This window comes from Toxoplasma gondii, chromosome IV (genome assembly GCF_000006565.2).
Source record: "Toxoplasma gondii ME49 chromosome IV, whole genome shotgun sequence".
Classification (NCBI taxonomy): domain Eukaryota; phylum Apicomplexa; class Conoidasida; order Eucoccidiorida; family Sarcocystidae; genus Toxoplasma; species Toxoplasma gondii.
The window spans coordinates 1,443,961-1,460,139 of record NC_031471.1 but is presented as its reverse complement, the minus strand read 5'-3'; the positions used below and the strand labels follow the sequence as shown (position 1 = coordinate 1,460,139).

The 16,179-nt window shown below is 54.3% G+C and overlaps 2 protein-coding genes across 2 annotated transcripts; one reads left to right on the top strand and one right to left on the bottom strand.

The window, feature by feature from the left end:
- The first annotated feature begins 890 nt into the window (after positions 1-890).
- Positions 891-10,318, top strand: TAF5 (transcription initiation factor TFIID subunit TAF5). Its single transcript, XM_018782921.1, has 9 exons — positions 891-2,095; positions 3,268-3,421; positions 3,972-4,449; positions 4,699-4,836; positions 5,750-5,914; positions 6,591-7,237; positions 7,792-8,351; positions 8,655-8,861; positions 9,816-10,318. Exons 1-9 carry the CDS (start codon positions 1,360-1,362, stop codon positions 10,013-10,015), a joined length of 3,285 nt encoding a protein of 1,094 aa, XP_018637995.1. The 5' UTR covers positions 891-1,359; the 3' UTR covers positions 10,016-10,318.
- Positions 10,245-15,772, bottom strand: TGME49_318275 (peptidyl-prolyl cis-trans isomerase, FKBP-type domain-containing protein). The gene is made up of 5 exons (XM_018782922.1): positions 13,876-15,772; positions 12,690-13,023; positions 11,990-12,068; positions 11,446-11,575; positions 10,245-11,109 (listed from the first exon to the last, which is right to left on the bottom strand). The coding sequence occupies exons 1-5, from the start codon at positions 14,786-14,788 to the stop codon at positions 10,850-10,852; spliced, it is 1,716 nt and encodes a 571-aa protein (XP_018637996.1). The 5' UTR covers positions 14,789-15,772; the 3' UTR covers positions 10,245-10,849.
- Positions 15,773-16,179: the final 407 nt, after the last annotated feature.

Below are 16,179 nucleotides of genomic sequence, written 5' to 3'. Positions count from 1 at the left end.
TGCGGAACGCTTATACTTCGATGCCTCTCATACAGAAGTGCTTAGATTACTGATTGTCGAAACCGAGCCAGCAGACGCTGCTCTAGCAATAGAGCTTCCTCACAGAGATTCACCCACTCTCGTAGCTCAATATAGCGAGAGTTGTTTTTGTCCTGTTCTGTTGCTGTACATCACCACCCCCCTGGACTATTCAAGACAGCTGAAAGTGTTGGATATCAGAATCCTACGATTTCAGGATCTTACGAAGGTTTGGATCTTTCCACCCAAAACTGTGTCTTCCGTTGAGAATCCGCTCTTTTGTGTGACAGATTTCCCCCCATGGTATTCTGTGCTTCAACTTGATCCGTTTTCGCACCAGAACTCCGGGTGGTGCTCGAGTGTCTAGGGCATCAACGAGACCGTCTAGAGAGCGACAACAGATTCGCGGCAGCTCAGACTTTGTGAACAATGCCAGGCACATCGCGTCCCCACTTGCGCCTGTCCTTCCCTCCGACAGAAGTTGGGAAACGACGAACTACTGAAGAAACACGCAACATGGGAAGCCATCACGAGAAGTAGAAAAGCCAGAGAGAAAATGAAGCGCGGAAAACAGGGGTGTCAGCAGAGCGAAAGCAGGGCACGAGAGAACAACCCCGGATGAGCACCAGAGAAAGGGGAAGCCGAGCAGTGTGCTGAGTACTTCCTCTCGACCAAGAGTCTCCACACACTTGCTGTATTGATTTTCCTTTGCCAAGAAAAGACGAAACAAAAGGAACCGCTGTTATTTCTCGTCGTCGCATGTGTTCGCGTCCCTGCCCTGGTCTTTTCACGCACGGCCATCCGCTTTCCCGCGCTCGACAGAAATTCGAGATTGCATGCGCAGCTCGAACTCCTCGTTTCTTTCTTTCCATCCCGTTGGTTCTTTACCTCCATCTATTCCCTTTTCTCTCCGTCCATCCTCAGTTGTCTTCCTGTCCGCGGATCGTTAGTTTCGCAACGACGCCGCCTATCAGCATGCGCGGAAACACCCGGAAAAATTCGAGAGCGACTCTCTGCAGAAAGCCATCTCGCCAGCTGGCCACAGTTCTTGCCAATTCAGTATTCAGACCTCTGAATCTGAAGCGGTCATCTCCACAGCGATTGTTTCAACTCGCTTTCTCTGTGTCTCTCCGCCCCCCTTTGGGTGTGTGTAGCGCCCTGGAAGCGGCATGCCCCCTTCCCGTCTGTCTCGTTCTGACGTTCAAAAACTCTTTTCCAGAGTATTCCGAAGTATTCTTAACTTTGTTGTATGTTCGCCGTTCGCTGTTCTCCAGCCTTCCTTCTGCCTCAGAGGAAAAGGCTCAAGGGACGTCAAGCCAGGAGTAGTCAAACAAGGCGAAAATGACGGAGGGACGCCCTGTCTCTGTCTCCTTCCCTCTCACTGCCTCCCAGCAGACTCGAGAAACTGTGAGACCGATGGGGGAACCCCCACCCTCTGATTCCTCCAACTCGTCTGTCGGAGATGCCTCAAAGCCTCTTTCTTCCCCTTCCTCCTCTTCTGCCTCCTCTTCTGCCTCTTTGTCTTCCTCTTCTTCTTCCTCTTTGTCTTCCTCTTCTTCATCATCTTCTGTCTCCCCCGTAGATCCTCGGGGACTGGGTGCTTCGGCTGCTGCCGTAGTTCCCTCCACTTCTTCCGCTTCGGAAAAGCTGTCGGAGATTTTCCATCTCCTGCAGCAAAAGTACCACGTCGACTCACGCATGCTCGACTCTCTCCAAGAGGCGATCTCTTCATTCAAAAGTGGACCTTCTCTCTCTTCCTCTCTCGCTTCTTCCTCGAGTCCTCGGCCTGAACAGACGCAGGCTGCTGCGCCGGCGCGCGCAGCGCCTTCTGCGGAGGAGGCGGCGGTTGTGGCGTTGGGGACGCTGGGTGGGCGGCTGTCCGGTCAAGGGGCGTCGCCACTGGCGCTACCTGGCAGCAACGCTCTGCTTTCTTTCGACGTTTACGAGAGAATCTACAATCGCTTTTGCATTTGGATCTTAAGCCTCTTCGAAGACTGCCGAGAGGAACTCATGGACGTCGCCTTCGCCGTTCTCCTCCACATGTTCAGAAAACTTCTCACCGTCGACGCTTACCAAGGTAGGAACCTACCAGACTCTGGACAAAGAAGAGCGCGAACAGAGACGGAGAGGAAGAAGAGGAGAGAAAGGCGAGGGGGAAGAGGAGAGGAAGAAGAGGAGAAGAAGAGAGAAGAAGAAGAGGGAGAAGATAGGAAGAAGCGGGAGAAGATGAGAAAAAGAGGGAGAAGGGAGCGAAGAAAAAGAGAGCGAACAAAGAAGAAGAGAGACAAGAAGATGGAGAAAGAGACGAAAGGCGCGAAGGAGAAGGGAGGAGAGGAGAAAAATTCAGAGAAAGGGAAGAAGAGGGAGAGAAGGAGGGACAGGGGCAAGAGACGAAACGCGAGAAAGAGAAGAATGAAGAGAAGAGTTCGCAGAAGACTCGACAGGAGAGAGAAGGAGCGCCAATGGCACTTTGAGAAAGACAAGTAATGGACTGCCTTACCGGGAGAGTTCGCATTGGTTGATCTCTGTGCGACGGTGTGTGGCTGAGGGAACGACGACCTGTTTCCAAGGCAATTCCGTTCCATATACTGTCCTTGTTTACCCCTGCATGTTCAGGACTGCTCCTCAACCTCTTAGATTATGTTTAGACAGAAAACATGACATTTTAAATACTTTTTCGTGTGGGAAGGGTGCCGACAAAATAGGTGAAAGTAACTGCGTGTGCTTGTAGTTTCATGGTTACTGAAAGTTCGCTATCAAACACAGATTCAGGAAGTCTTTCAGTGGTGTTGTTTTCAAACAAAGGACTCCGTAACTCAAACTCAAGAGTCTCTTAGATACAGACCGTGAACTTTTCCGTCGCCTTGTGCCTGCTGCAATGGGTGTTCCACTCTATTTGAAATGCATTTTAATTCATAATGCGTGAACTTCCAAGCGGCAGGAGACTGACGTTCAACCTAAAACCTGAAGCCGTTTTTGCCTCACTTGTTGTCCATGTGCTGTTGAGGACTGCGGGAGGGTGTGACGCGCGTCGAGTCCGAGCTCGACTCTGGATGTCCAGTGCGATGAGCTCCGTCGTTTCGATTCCGTTGCGGGAGTCCTGCAGAAAGCTGCCTGTCCAAAGGCGGACGTCGTGTGTCGACCGTCGTGACCAGAGACAGTTCATTCTCGAGAAAGGAAGATGCCGAAGTTCGATCCGCAAGCGCGCAAATGGTGGCATGTCACTTTGCTCGGAATGTTTCTCTTCAGCGCATCAACTCTTGCGGAGATTCTCCCCACTCCACGCGGGCAAGCACGGGTCCCTGTTGAAACAACTCGAGGACGCTGAGCCTGTGCATCCTCTGCAGTTGTGTCAGATCCCCTACTTCGCTTCCGAAGAACGGAATCCCCTGTACATCTCCGAGTAAGGCGTTCGTGCGTTGCGTCTGGCTTCCAGCTCTCTCCTCCTCTTTCGAGCTCGTTCAGCTGTCTCTCAGCTCTTTGTAGATTCGTCGCTTTTTTTTGAGTTGCGTTTCGCCTTCCCTGAGACCTGCCAGTATCGAGGGGTGCGCTTTCTGCGGCTTCCGAGTCTTGGCGCGTGGCGACTCCGTCAGGTCGGATCGCTCGTTCGTCTTTCCTGCCTCCATTTCGATTCTCCTTTCCAGTTTTCCATGCCTTGATCTCGCTCTCCCCTTGCCTTCCATCTCGTCCGGAGCGCCTCCCCTGGTGACGTTCAGAGCTCCCTCCGTCCTCTCCATCGTATCGCAGGCCCAGCGTTCTTCGCCCAACGCGCTTTTCCGTGCGTCCGGTCCCGGCTCGGTCCTGCGGAGCACGTACGAAAAGGACGAAATAATATCTTTTTCCAAACCGTGTTTACATTTTCATCCGCCTGGACATTTCACGGATCAAATGGTCTCACTCTGTAGGTCTGCGCAATTGGCGGAAACGGAGTTTTTGTGTCTTTTCTTATCCAGACGTGCGTACTTCCTCTTGCGAACGTGGCTAGTCGACACCCGGTGTCTGCTGCTCGAGGTGATGATCCAGGCGGCAAGTCGGCTTCTGCCGCCTCCCTCACACGCGCCTCACGCGCGCGGCTTGGTCTACCGAGGCCTCCTCGGTCCTTCTCTCTCGCAGTCTCTGCTGTCTCCTCCGTCCTCGCACCCGCTGTCGTCACTCCCGGCAGGCTTGCGGAGACACGAGGAGACACCTGCCCCCACAACGCAGGAAAAAGCCGTCGCCCAGAGAGCCGGCGACTTGGCTTTTTTCGACGCTCCGCCTCCCTTCCGCTCTCAGCCGGGAGACCCCGAGAAGGGAGAGAAAAGCGACGAGAGAGAGGAAGACCGGTCGGCTCTAGATAATAGCGGCGAGTTGCCGCCGGTCGTGTGGGGCTTGCCAAGGCAGTTCTTCAGGGAAGAAACGACGGTCATCGGACCGTCTGGCGAGAGGACAAAGGTGAGGAAAAGGTGCAGCCGAAGACGTGGAAGACAGCGGTGCAAGTAGGGAAGGCGCGAGCAAGGACGAAGGGAGAGACACCGAGGGTCGGCAGTAGTGCGAACTGCGAACTGTTTCAGAGGAAGAGAGGGCGGAGAGGTGTCTGCAGAGACGAAAGACTTTGATTGGCATCTGCCTGTATCGTCCACTTCGGTTTCGCTTCCTCGCGCTTCAGTCCGTTTTCTCTGGACCTGTCTTTTCCGTCTCCAGCGAGTGCGCTTGCTCGGCGGGGAGAATCTTCGAGAGACTGAGCTGGCGGAGCCGAACAGTCTGCTGCCGCTTCCCGAGCCTCCAAAGGATTCTTTTCTTCTCTACAGACGCCTCATCAAACAGCAAACGGAGCGTCGAGTGAGTTTGACTCTTTTTCGTCTGAGCAACAGGAAAGCGCTGCTGCTCGCGCTCGCACCCAGCTGGACGGCGAAGCGGGAGCCCTCAGGTGTCTTGCAGAAACTCCGTGAGACCTACAGTGGGCTCCATGCAGCTAAGAGAGACCGTGTTGTGTAGCTTCCACGTTGCAAGGAGGTAGAGGGCGTGGACTGTCTTGGCCTGATCCGAAGCACGCAGTGAGCTGAGGAGCTACGCGAGAGAGAGAGAGAAATAATGCAGCACGAAGGAGATGGACTGTGGCTCCGCGTTTTACATACAGTCAAGAGCACCGGAAATCGTTTCCCCAGGAACTCGGTGCGATCTGTTTCCTGTCTATCGTACATGTGAAAACAAACGTCCGAACTTTAGCCGGTTGCCTCCACGAACTGCTTTCGGAAGACACGGCTCGAGAGAGGACGACCGTGCTTGCAGTGTATGCAGTCCTAGCAGTTCCTCGGAAACGCTTATTCGCTGTGCGAAATGCCAACGTGAACCTGGAGGATCGTCGAGTACAACAATGGGCTGCGTAACGATTTTAAAAGGTTGTGTTCGTCTGTGTTTATTCGAGTCGAGTTACACCAGTGCGAACACCGGGGCGCCCTGACTACAACAGAGTGCGGTCCTGAATGCCCCCCGTACAAGTCTCCGTCTGTTACGGTCGTCTCGAAGATCCGTGGTAGATATGGCGTTGTCCGTTCGTTTGTCTTGTCTCTGAGTTTTCTTTGTCAACCTTCTCGCCACCCGAGTCGTGTCCGGTTTTTCGCAAGCGTACGAGCGGTGCATGCGCGCGTAGGAGGCGCTGCTCGTGTTTCCAGTCTGTTTCGTCGCCTCTCTCGACTGCTTCCCGGCATTGAGCTGTCCGTGCTTCCAAACGTTGCTCTGCATGTTTCCTCAGGCGCCCTTGTCTGCGGCTGCAGGACAGTGGCCATCGATCGCATGCATGACGGTTTTAAATTCATCGAGTGAAAGCGCATGCTGCGCCGTCAGCCCCAGCACATGCAGACTTGTCGCGGTCGGCGGCGAAGGCGAGATTCGCCTCTGGGACTTGCAACAGTATCAAGTAAGGATCAGACACAGAAGGCGACGCACAAAACAGTGAGGCAGGCGACAGCAAGCAGTCAGACAGGCAGAAGGCAATTGGAACAGGGAGAGGAGAGTTAACCAAAACAGACAACTTGGACGCGAGGTGGAGGCGAAGACGAACAGGAAACAGGTGTAGCAGGGAACAGAAGGTCTCGGAGACGCGCGCGGCCCGGAGGCGAGATGAGCGCCTGGCCTTAGGGGGTGCGAGAGACAGCAGACGGCGAGACAATTTCCGGACTGAAAGGAGAGACCACGGCACACGGGCGAGGAACAAGACCGACTGCGTGTGGATCCGGCAGAAGCGAAAGCATGAGAAGCCACAGGCGAAGGGAACTCCACGCCAAGACACGGAGACAGGAGATGAGTCAAGAGCTGCGTTCAGGTTCTTTTGTTTCTTGGACTAAAGGTTTCTGGATCCCGTCGTCACCTTTCTTGCGGCCTTCTTCGCCCCGCTGCGCAGCTCTGCTGTTCGTCTGTCATTGACATTCTTCGCCACCCCTGCTCTTCGGTGGTGTTCTGTTGGCTCCTAGTCTCCTTGAGTCTTTTCGACGCGGCGTTTCGTGTCTGCATTCGACACTGCTGTTGTTCTTTGCGACGTTTCACCTTCTTTTCGACATCCTGTTCTCTCTCTCTGTGTGTGTCTGTTTCGCCAGGTCACGAAGGCGCGACGCGAGCGCCAGAGACGCAGGTGGCTGCTGCGGACGCAGCAGATGGCACAGGAGGGCCAGCCGTTGTCTTCTTTCCTCTCTGCTTCGAAGCCGGCCGCCGACGACGAGGACGGGGAAGCCTCGGGCAGCGAGAAAGACGACGCGCCGGAGGAGAAGAAGAGCTCAAGCGGGAAGAGCCTTCATCGGCGGAAGAACGCTGCGTCGGCGGCGCCTCTCGCCCTCGACTGGGGCGAGGACACCGCGGGAGAAGCAGGCGTGTCTTGCCTTGTCGGTACAGACGGGCGGGTGCTCTCGCTCGCGTTTGGAGAGATGGACGACCGCATTTTGCTCTCCGGTGGAACCGACGGCGTGGTTCGTCTCTGGCCGTCATACCCCTCCGCGGCTTGGGCCTCGACGCTCTTGGACGAGGACGAAGGGGAGGCGTTGGAAGAAAAAGGCGAAGAAAGACAGCTGAAGAAGGCGCCAGGGACAGGCGAGAGTGGCGCGCAGGAGTCTGCAGAAGGCGAGGGCGAGCAAGCGCCGCGAAGCGTCTCCAGAGGCCTTCCTGGCAGTCGCTCGAGTGTCGTCTCGCCTCTGTGCGTCTACCGAGGCGCTCTCGCTGCTGTCTGGGCTCTCGACGTCGGACCGTACGGGTGAGCAACAGACAGCGAGACAAAGGAATGCGACGAGAGGACCAAGGATGCATTCAGAGAGAAAAGAGAGGCAGAGGAAACGTAGAGACCACGAAGAGCCTGAGGCTCCAGAAGCGAGAAGCGAGACTGGAAGCAAGGGAGGCGAGAGGGAGAGAAGACAGACAAGACGCCAAGAAAAGTGGAGGTGGGGTCTTCCAGAGAAGAGATGACAAGACGAGAAGACGAGAGTAATTGAAACTGAAGAACACACAAAGATGAAGGAGAAGAAGAAAGTCGACCATGGAGCGTTTGACCGTCGCTCTGCGAGACACGACTCGCCTCACGCACCAAAGTCCTTTTCTGTTTTGTTCAACCACGATTGACTCCACTTTCGCCCCCAGTTTTGCTTCTCCTTTGCGTCGCGCTTCTTCATGTCTCCTCGGTTCGTGGACTTCGCTGTCTCCATGCGGAACACCGGAGTCATCTTCCGTGCTTTCTTTCTCGCTTTTTCGCTTTAAGTGTTGCTTCATCTGTCCCCTTCTTTGGTCATGTCAAACTTCGTTTGATATCTGCAGGCACTACTTCGCGTCCGGCTCGAGTGACAACTGCGCCCGTCTGTGGTGCACATCTCGTTCCTTTCCCCTTCGTTTGCTGCAGCACCCGGCAGCGGCCACGGACGTTTTTCACGTTGCATTTCATCCGAATTCTTCGCTGCTTCTGACCGCAGCGTCTGACAACTGTGTGCGGCTCTTCGACCTCCGCTCTGCCCAGCTCGCGCGCGCCTGGGCTCCTCTGTTGCTTCCTGTCGTGGACGGCGAGGCCCGAGGAAGGGCGACGGAGGAGCCGGAGGAGGGAGATGGCGAGCAACGCGACAGGCAGGAGAGACGCGAGCGAAGGGGCACCGACAGAAAGGTTGAAAAGCACGACAGTTCACCTTTTATGCGGCGAAAACGCGTCTACGAAGACGTCAAGAAACCGGGAGCCAAGCACCTGCGACTGGGCAAAAAGAGGGGATCGCCTGTGTTTCGCGCTTCCGACGACGAAGAAGAAGAGAAAAGACAAGCCGAGAGGCGACGCTCAGGAAGAGTCACGGCTCTCGCCATGTCCCCAAATGGACGCCTCGCTGCAGTCGGAGGTGAGCGCCAGGGCGAAGAATATGCCTGGTGGCGTGACGTAGAATAGGGATGTCTCTAGCCGGGAGTCGGATGTCTCATCCGTGTCTTTTTCCATGGGGTTCAACGGACAGCGCGAAAACGCGAAGACGGCTGGAGTTCGATCATATCCTCCGGTAGTAAGATAAAGGCACTCTTTCTCTCTGTGAAACTGGACATCTCAACCTTGATGGTGGGCAGTGACTTTGGGTGGGTGCGGTGTCTCGTGGTCGACTTCTACTTTTGTGCGCGTCTTGTGTTGCTGCCGGCTTTCCATTCATTTCCAGATTCTGCCGGAGGCGTCTGCGTCTTTGACATTCCATCGGGGCGCCCTCTCGCGATCGGGTCGAGCCCCTCGATGCAAAAAAGAGAAGAAAGGTTCTCTCCTCTTCACTTTCCTCCAAGCATTGCATCTCTCTCCTTTTGTCACGGGTCCTCGTTCCTCGCGTCCGCCGCGGTCGACGGCACTGTCGCGCTCTGGGACACCAGCGGAGGTAAGGAACGGCGAGGGCCGTGAAAACAGTGGAAAGCAAGATGGATCGAAAAACAAGATGGATGGAAACTAAAGTGGACAAACGCCGGACAACAGTCCACGTATGCACACACACTGTTTTGCGACAGAAGAGCAAGAACTGCGGAGAAAGCTACGGAGTGTTGTGTATCTCCCATCGGCGCTTGGTTTCGACAACATCCACTCCACCGATACTACATCTGGTCCGGGAGGGGCGCACCCTGTGTTTTATTGGGGATGTTTAAATCGATATGCATCTGATGCGTTTCGTGTCTTCGTTGCAATGGCTGGTGTATACCAAATAAGTACGGGTGCCACTCGAGCGTCCGCATAGAATCCTTCAGAAGCTAATCCGTCGGATGCGCGAGACGATTCCAAGTTTCACAGAGGCCAGCCGAAGACAGGTCACGTTCGTTCTGGGTGTCAACCAGCGGTCGTCTGCGTAACATATATCTATATATATGTACCATGAAGATCCTTCCAAGTAGTCCGGCCTCAGAGGCTGTCTCTCCCTGTACGCTGGTACCCCTCGTTCACGTCAGGGTCGCTGGCTGTTCGTGTTTCAGCTGGCATCGTCACAGACTCGTCCCCTTTGTTTTTTCATTCGGTCCTCAACGAGGTGCATGTAACCCGGTGGTGATGCAGTGCATACTCGAACTGGGATCGGGTGGCTGCTGTACGCCACTCGGCCCCACCCGAGTACCCTCTATGTCCTCTGCGAGCGGTGATGTTCGACTTGGATCTTCTTCGCATCGCTTGTGTCCCGATCGTGTTCCCTATTCGTCGCCGGATAGATTCTGCCGTAGTCAGAGCGCGTCGCGTCCACTCTATCATCCAGTTTTCTCGACAGCACTGTGTGTGTTTTTCGTTTGGCGTGGTCGCACATCAGCGACAGGATTCGGAAACATCTGTCTGGTGTGCATTTGTCTTTCTCCAGGCGCTCTTCAAATTCCAGAAGCTGACGGGACCTTCCGGCAGAAGTCCGGCCTCTTTGCCGGGCGCCCCGTGACAGCTCTTTCTCTCGCGGAGACCTACGGCGCGTCGCATGTGGCGTTTCGCTCTTGTCTCTTCAGTCCTGAAAACCTGCTTTTCTGTCTCGGATTCTCGACGCTGTGCAGCGACGAAGACTTCCTATAGTGTCATGCGTTTGCTTTTGAAATACGCGGTGCAGGGGTGTAGAAAGCCCTGGATGCTGCTGCCCTTTTCTAGAGCTGGATGCGCAGTACGCTTCGATTCTCTCTATGTCACAGTCTGCCTTTTATGTCTCTTGTCTAACGGGGGCGTTTCGTCTGTCATTCAGGGTGCCTCGTGGCTCTCGATGCGTCCGTGCGTCCCCTCTGTCCGTCTTTTAATACGCGTTGTGTGCAGAACGTTTCTCGTTGTGTGTCTTCTGTCTCGACTCCAGTTCTCTCCACCCCGCCATTGAAGCGCTGTCTTGGCTTTTGCTTTTTCTCACCCGGCGTCGTCGGCATCTTCAGCGAAGAGACCCGGCACCACGGGTACCTCGCCCGACCACTCGTTCCTTGCGTTTCACTTCTCACAGAAAAGAAAGAGGTAGCGACCATTTGCTTTTCCGTCGAAAACACGCAGTCGATAGCGACACAGGTGGCTAGTCAGAGACTCACGGTTAAGCCAGCGACAGCGCGCAAAGACAAGGCAGGCGTTGCGCCATCGTTCAAAACATCACAGAGGAGAGCAAACATGGAGAAGCTGTTGCGAGGCCAAGCGAGCGAATGGTTCACAGAAGTTATTTGCGCAGCACCTCGGGGAGTGCGAAGAGGCCCGGAGTGCACCGTGTAGATCGACGGAAAAGGCTTGGCGATACAGAAAAAAGTCAAACTCTCTTAGCATATCGCTCTTCCACGGAGCAAGGCAGCCTTCCCTTCTTCCTGGTCTCCTGCCACCGCATGTCCTGTCGCTCGCCTTTTCTCAGTCTCAGTGTCATTTGCTTTCGCCTCTTTCTCGCTACCGTCAGAGCTCTGTGTGTCTCCTCTCTGCCGCCCTTGCTGCGCGCTCCTTTTCCTCGTCAGAGCTGTTCAAACCCTCTGTCGACGCGTCCGACTTTCGTTTTTGCCTGTTCCTCTCTCTTGCTTCGCGTTTCTGTTTCTCAGTGAACTCCGGTCTCGGTAGCGCCGCCACAGATCCGTAGTGGGGTGGAATGTGTTCGTGGTATTCAATGTATTCCAGGCGGATGTGCAGAAGCAGCACCTCATTGGGACCGATCTTCCCCTCTAGGCGATTCAAGCAAAAAAACAGACACTGGTGGAAAAGCGTAAAAACTGCTCTGTGCAGACGAGATTCGGAAGGATTCGATGGTACGGCGGCGTTCACATGCTAAACAGAAACAGGCCGTTCACAATTTTCGGTTAGGTCAACAGACAGCGCCGACACTGGAGAGAAGAGGATGTGTCTCCACCTGGCCGTGAAAAGACCGCTAAAAAGGGGAGCAATGACACCTACACTCATCGGTTTCGTGACATACCGCCTCCCTTTTTTAGCAGACACCCGTCCTTGCCATTTGTGTGTCTTAGTGACGGAGGCTGGAAAAATGCGCGGGTTGCACTCACCTACGCCCAGCTCTCCAAATGCGATTTCGGGGGGAAGGTACGCATGCATTTCTTCGCCAGTTTTTAGAATTTTCAGCGCCTCCTGCCACCCAGGAACGAGCTTGCCGAGTTCCACCACGGCTGCATGCCCCTGAAAAGCAGAGAAAAACTCGAAACGTGAACGAGAGTGGTGAACACACAGCGTCTCAGTCCAAGCGCGCTTAGCAGCCGACGCTGACGAGAACCATGAGTCTTCATGGGGATGAAAGACGAGACGAATCTTGCAGCAGCCCACCTTCGCAATTCAGGAAAGAAAGGATCGATTAGAGTGCTGACAAACGGGAAGGCAACGTGGAGAAAGGAAATTCGCGACGCCTGGCGAAAACGGTATTGAACGGCGTCTAGCCGCTGAGAGGGTACCGAGACCAGGCCAGAAGGGGAGAAACGGAGAGAGAGAGGAAGAAACTGTTAACGAGGAAGAGAGCAGCGATCAAAAAGCAGCAAATGGAGTAGGAAACCTCATCGTTCGAGAAAGGACTGAAAACAAGCAGGTGGCGAGTCTCACTCTACTGAAAGTGTTTTGAAACGTCTCGCCGTTCAGGCGCTTCCCAAGGTAGTGCATGTGGATCAAGTCCCGTTCGCCTCTGTAGAGAAACGATGAACAGGATAGACTAACGTGGACATGTAAAGCGAAGCACAGATTAAAGAGACCAGGTGGAAAATCGACAAAAGAGAGGGGAAGACACAGAGGGCCAATCCATCTCGCTCCCAATTGCAACAGAGAGCGGACGAAGGTCTCGCGACTCAAAACTGAAGACGACCTGGACAACAACGAGGACAAGAGGGGGGTTCCAACCATGTACGCCATCTCTTCCTCTTTCGAGGCACCTTCCCACTAAGCGGAGAAATGCCCCCCTTTCCTCTCGTCGGTAAGGGAGCTTTCTCCGCGACTTCCAATTTTGTGTCTGAACGCCTCAGGTGCCATACGGCAAGAAGCGACCTTGTTCGACATTCTGACGAGTGCGTTTTTGCCGCAAAAGAAGCTGGTCTTGTGCTACGCTCGGAGCGGGACGACCTATCCGCAGAAACAGTCGGTCAATCGAGGACCGCGACAGAGGAACGTAGGAAGGTTGTTGCAGCAACTACCACAGATCGGAACTGGTCAGCAGACTGGTGACTTTGCTGGGGCCCTGGACTGTGATGGGCGCGTGAGGAAAGCTATGAAAAAGTGACATCTGAGTCTCTTGGCACTTTGCGAGTTTTACTTCGGGTGTCTCGCCCGGTGATCGTGGTTAGGCTTGATCATCCGAAACTGGAGACCAGAGTCAGTTTCGATAATTCCAGGCTGGTCGCGATTCCACCGAAGGAACGCGCGACCGAGACGCAGGTTCCGTTCTGCTTGGTTTTCGCGCTTCGCTGGCAAGTCGTCTTCTCTCCAGAGAGACGTGCAGCGTTCAGGCAAGCACAGAAACTCAGAGAGCGAGCGCCCCGTCGCCTCGGGATGCGTTGCTAAAAAGGAAGAAATGCTTTCAGACTCGGCGGCGAGGAGCGAACGACAGGCGGTTTGCATCTCCCTCACGGTGAGTTCTTCCGTTTTATCTAGAAGGAACGGTCAAAGCGACAGAGCACAAACAGCCATAACAAGCTTGTGGTCATCAGGCGATATACGAGTGGGGAGTCTTTCTTGTGCCGTCCTCTGGGGTACACAAGACACCGGCCCCCAGAACAGAGGCGCAGTGGGCGAGTTGGTTTTCTCAGCCTTCCCCGAACTCCGTTGGATAGATTTCTGAGGCGCGTCTAAAGAACGAAAGTGAAGAAGTGAGGAGAGTGAGGCAGACGGCGTTGATGCGGTTAGATATGTGTCACTCGTGACTTTTTTTACGAAAAACACGATACGTCGTTTGCTCTTTTGACGTCAACTGGCACAGACACTGGAGACTCGGACTTGCTTATCTGCATGTGAGAGTTCCAGTTTTTAGTCACTTGCTGCCCGTCAAAAGACTGATCACACTGAGTATGGTGATCCTGAAGCGACGTCTTCCTCCGCATCTGATGTCTCGTTTATTTCTCGCCGTTGTGCACCTTCCTTTTTGTGTTGCGTCTCAAGCACTCTGCTGCTTTCGTTTTCGTTACTTCCGCGATTTCCTTTCTTTCCATGGCTGGCCCACCCCCTCCCAACGTGACGCCCTCGTGCCGGCCGCCTCTTTCGTTCCTACGCCAAGCCTGCGCCTCCTCCCTTTCTGAATCTTCTCTCGCTTGTCTGGAAATCCAGCGGTGTCAGACGGCGAATGCACATCAGTCGGGTGCTGGTGTGCAGCAATCATAGAGAACTTGGTTTTCTGTCTTTCTGCCTTTCTCGTTGATGCAGTCATATTTTCAGGGTCCTAGGAACTCTGTCACTCAGACGTTTCTGTGTTTTCGAGGTGAGTTGCTCCGCTGTCCAGTTCTTACCGGCAAAAGGTTTCCAGTAGCCGAACGAGCAGAGCTTGTTTGCTTCCAAGATCTGGTCGAGGGCAATAATTCGCTCGGTGCGTCGCCGCTTTTCTTGCGCCGCTTCTCTGCTGTCCTTTTCCGCCGCTCTTGTCCTCTCTATTTCCAGACCTTTTTTCTCTGAGGCGCGGCCGTCTGTCTCAGCTTCCCCGCTTCCTTTGTGGCTCTCCTTGGTGTCGCTTTTCCCCTGTTCCACTGCTGCTCCTCGAACTTCACTTGTGGCACCCACAGACTGTCTTTCTCGGCTAGAGACTTGGTCCTGTCCTGCTTTCCTTTCTTGTGCAGGTTGTCTCTCGCCTTCTCCTTTGCGTTCAACATCTGATTTGCGTGTCTCGGCTTCTCCTTCTCTCTGTGCCTGTCGGCTCTCTTCGCCGACGCTCTCTGTCTCGGTTTTCGCGGTTGTTCCGCTCCCAGTTAACAGCTCGAGGACGAGACTGGACAGGCACTGACAGGCTTCACAAATCAACACTCTGGAGTGGTAGGACTCCCAGGAGAAAAAGGACTTCTCTGCCTCCACTCCGGAAGGCTGCAGAGCAGAGTGAGCCTCGAAGCTCGGCACAGAAACGTCGATCCGCTGCCGGCGGTGGTGACTCTGTTCGCCAGTCTCCTCCAACTCTGCGTATTCCTCAACGACTGCCCAGGCAGGGAAAAGGACTGGCAACGCCCCAGAAGGAAGCAACGCAGACACCAGGGACAGTGAGGAGTTGGACGACAAAAGAGAAGGCGAAAGCGGACCGGCACTGAGCACGAGAGAGAGAGACACCGAAAGACTCGCGACGAAGAAGCGAATCAACGGGGCAGCGGCGAAGCCACGACAACGAGGCGGAAGGAAACAGAGAGAGCAGGGAGCAGAAGGAAACGGAGAGAGCGCCATGGTGCTGAGTCGTGAAGAAGAGGTCAAACATGGAGAGAAAACGGGGGAACCACGGGGCCAGCACAAGTGAGATGAAAAGGAGAGAGTGGAGAGGAAAGAAACGATTGAGCAGAGGAGACAAGAGAGTAAAGAAGAAAGAAGAGACTGAAAAGGAAAAAAGAAAGGGAGGAGATGCAGAGCACACAAGAATCTGAGAGCAAAAGAGACCAGAGAAGACAGGAAAAGCGTGGAGACGAGTGCGGCCGGAGAGAAGGAGAACGGCAGACGATTCAAGTGGTTTCCTTCTTGATTTCGATTTCTTCAAGAACGCTGACGATGCTCCAGCGACTTTGTCACGAAACAGCGATTCAACAGAAATCGTGCGGGCACCCGGCAGAGAAAGTCGGAGCTCTTTCTTCGTTTCATTCTTCTCAATCGAAGGGCCTCGTTTCTTCCATGGAAACTCTTGTTTTCTTGTCTCGCGAAATCCCTGTAGAAAATGCCACTCTTCGTTTCTAGGCCCTCTCGCGTTAGCATATTCACCCGGAAACGTAACAGTTTCTGTTTTCCCCCAGTCTCCTTCGTCCTGTTTTGTCTCCACCTTGCTGCTCTGCCTCGCTGCTTCCTTCCTCTTTTTCTCCTTCCTTTCTGTTCGTTTCTCTTCTCCGGTGTGTCTTCTGTTCTCGTCTCTTTTTCGTCCTTCCTCTCGCGGGTCGGGGGCCAGCTGACTTGTTTCTCACGACTGCGTTCCGTGCAGTTCGAATGATAAGGCGGTGCGATGACAGGACAGGCGACAAGTGCCACAGTGACAAGCTGAAAATTCACATGAAGGAAAAGAAATCTCTCGGATATTCGACAGCCAAAAGACAAGCTCTCCTGCACCTTTCTAGCTAGGAATTCCACACGGTATCCCCTCGCTTGTTCCCTCCCTTTTGACCTCTTTTGTGTTCTCTCTTGATCTCTCGCCTGCTCTCTCTCTTGTTTTCTCTCCTGCCGGTACGTAACGTGAGGATGGTCGACGAGCAGGCGAAGGCGCCAGTCGAGCGGCGAGGAGAAAAACGAAAAAAATGCGTGACTTTTCGTAGCACACACATGCGCGGTCGCGACTCGCGGAACCGTTCCTCTCTTCGAGCGGTTGTTCTCACTGCCTCTCGGAAAAGAAGCTTGGAGAGGAGGGGGCGGCGGCAGCGAAAAACGGAACGGGAGGAGAGATGAGAGGACGGGGAAGGACGGCTCTGGTCAGACGAAAGAAAAGATGCGCAAGACACGCGCGCCGCAGAAAACAGCGTGGAACGCGCGATTTATGTTGTAACTTTTCAAATAGCGGAAAAAGGAAAAAGTCTGAGACAAATGCGGTGAGGAGAAATTCTGGTTTTGGCGACCTCCCTTTTTTCGTCTCCGTCTCCTCTCCC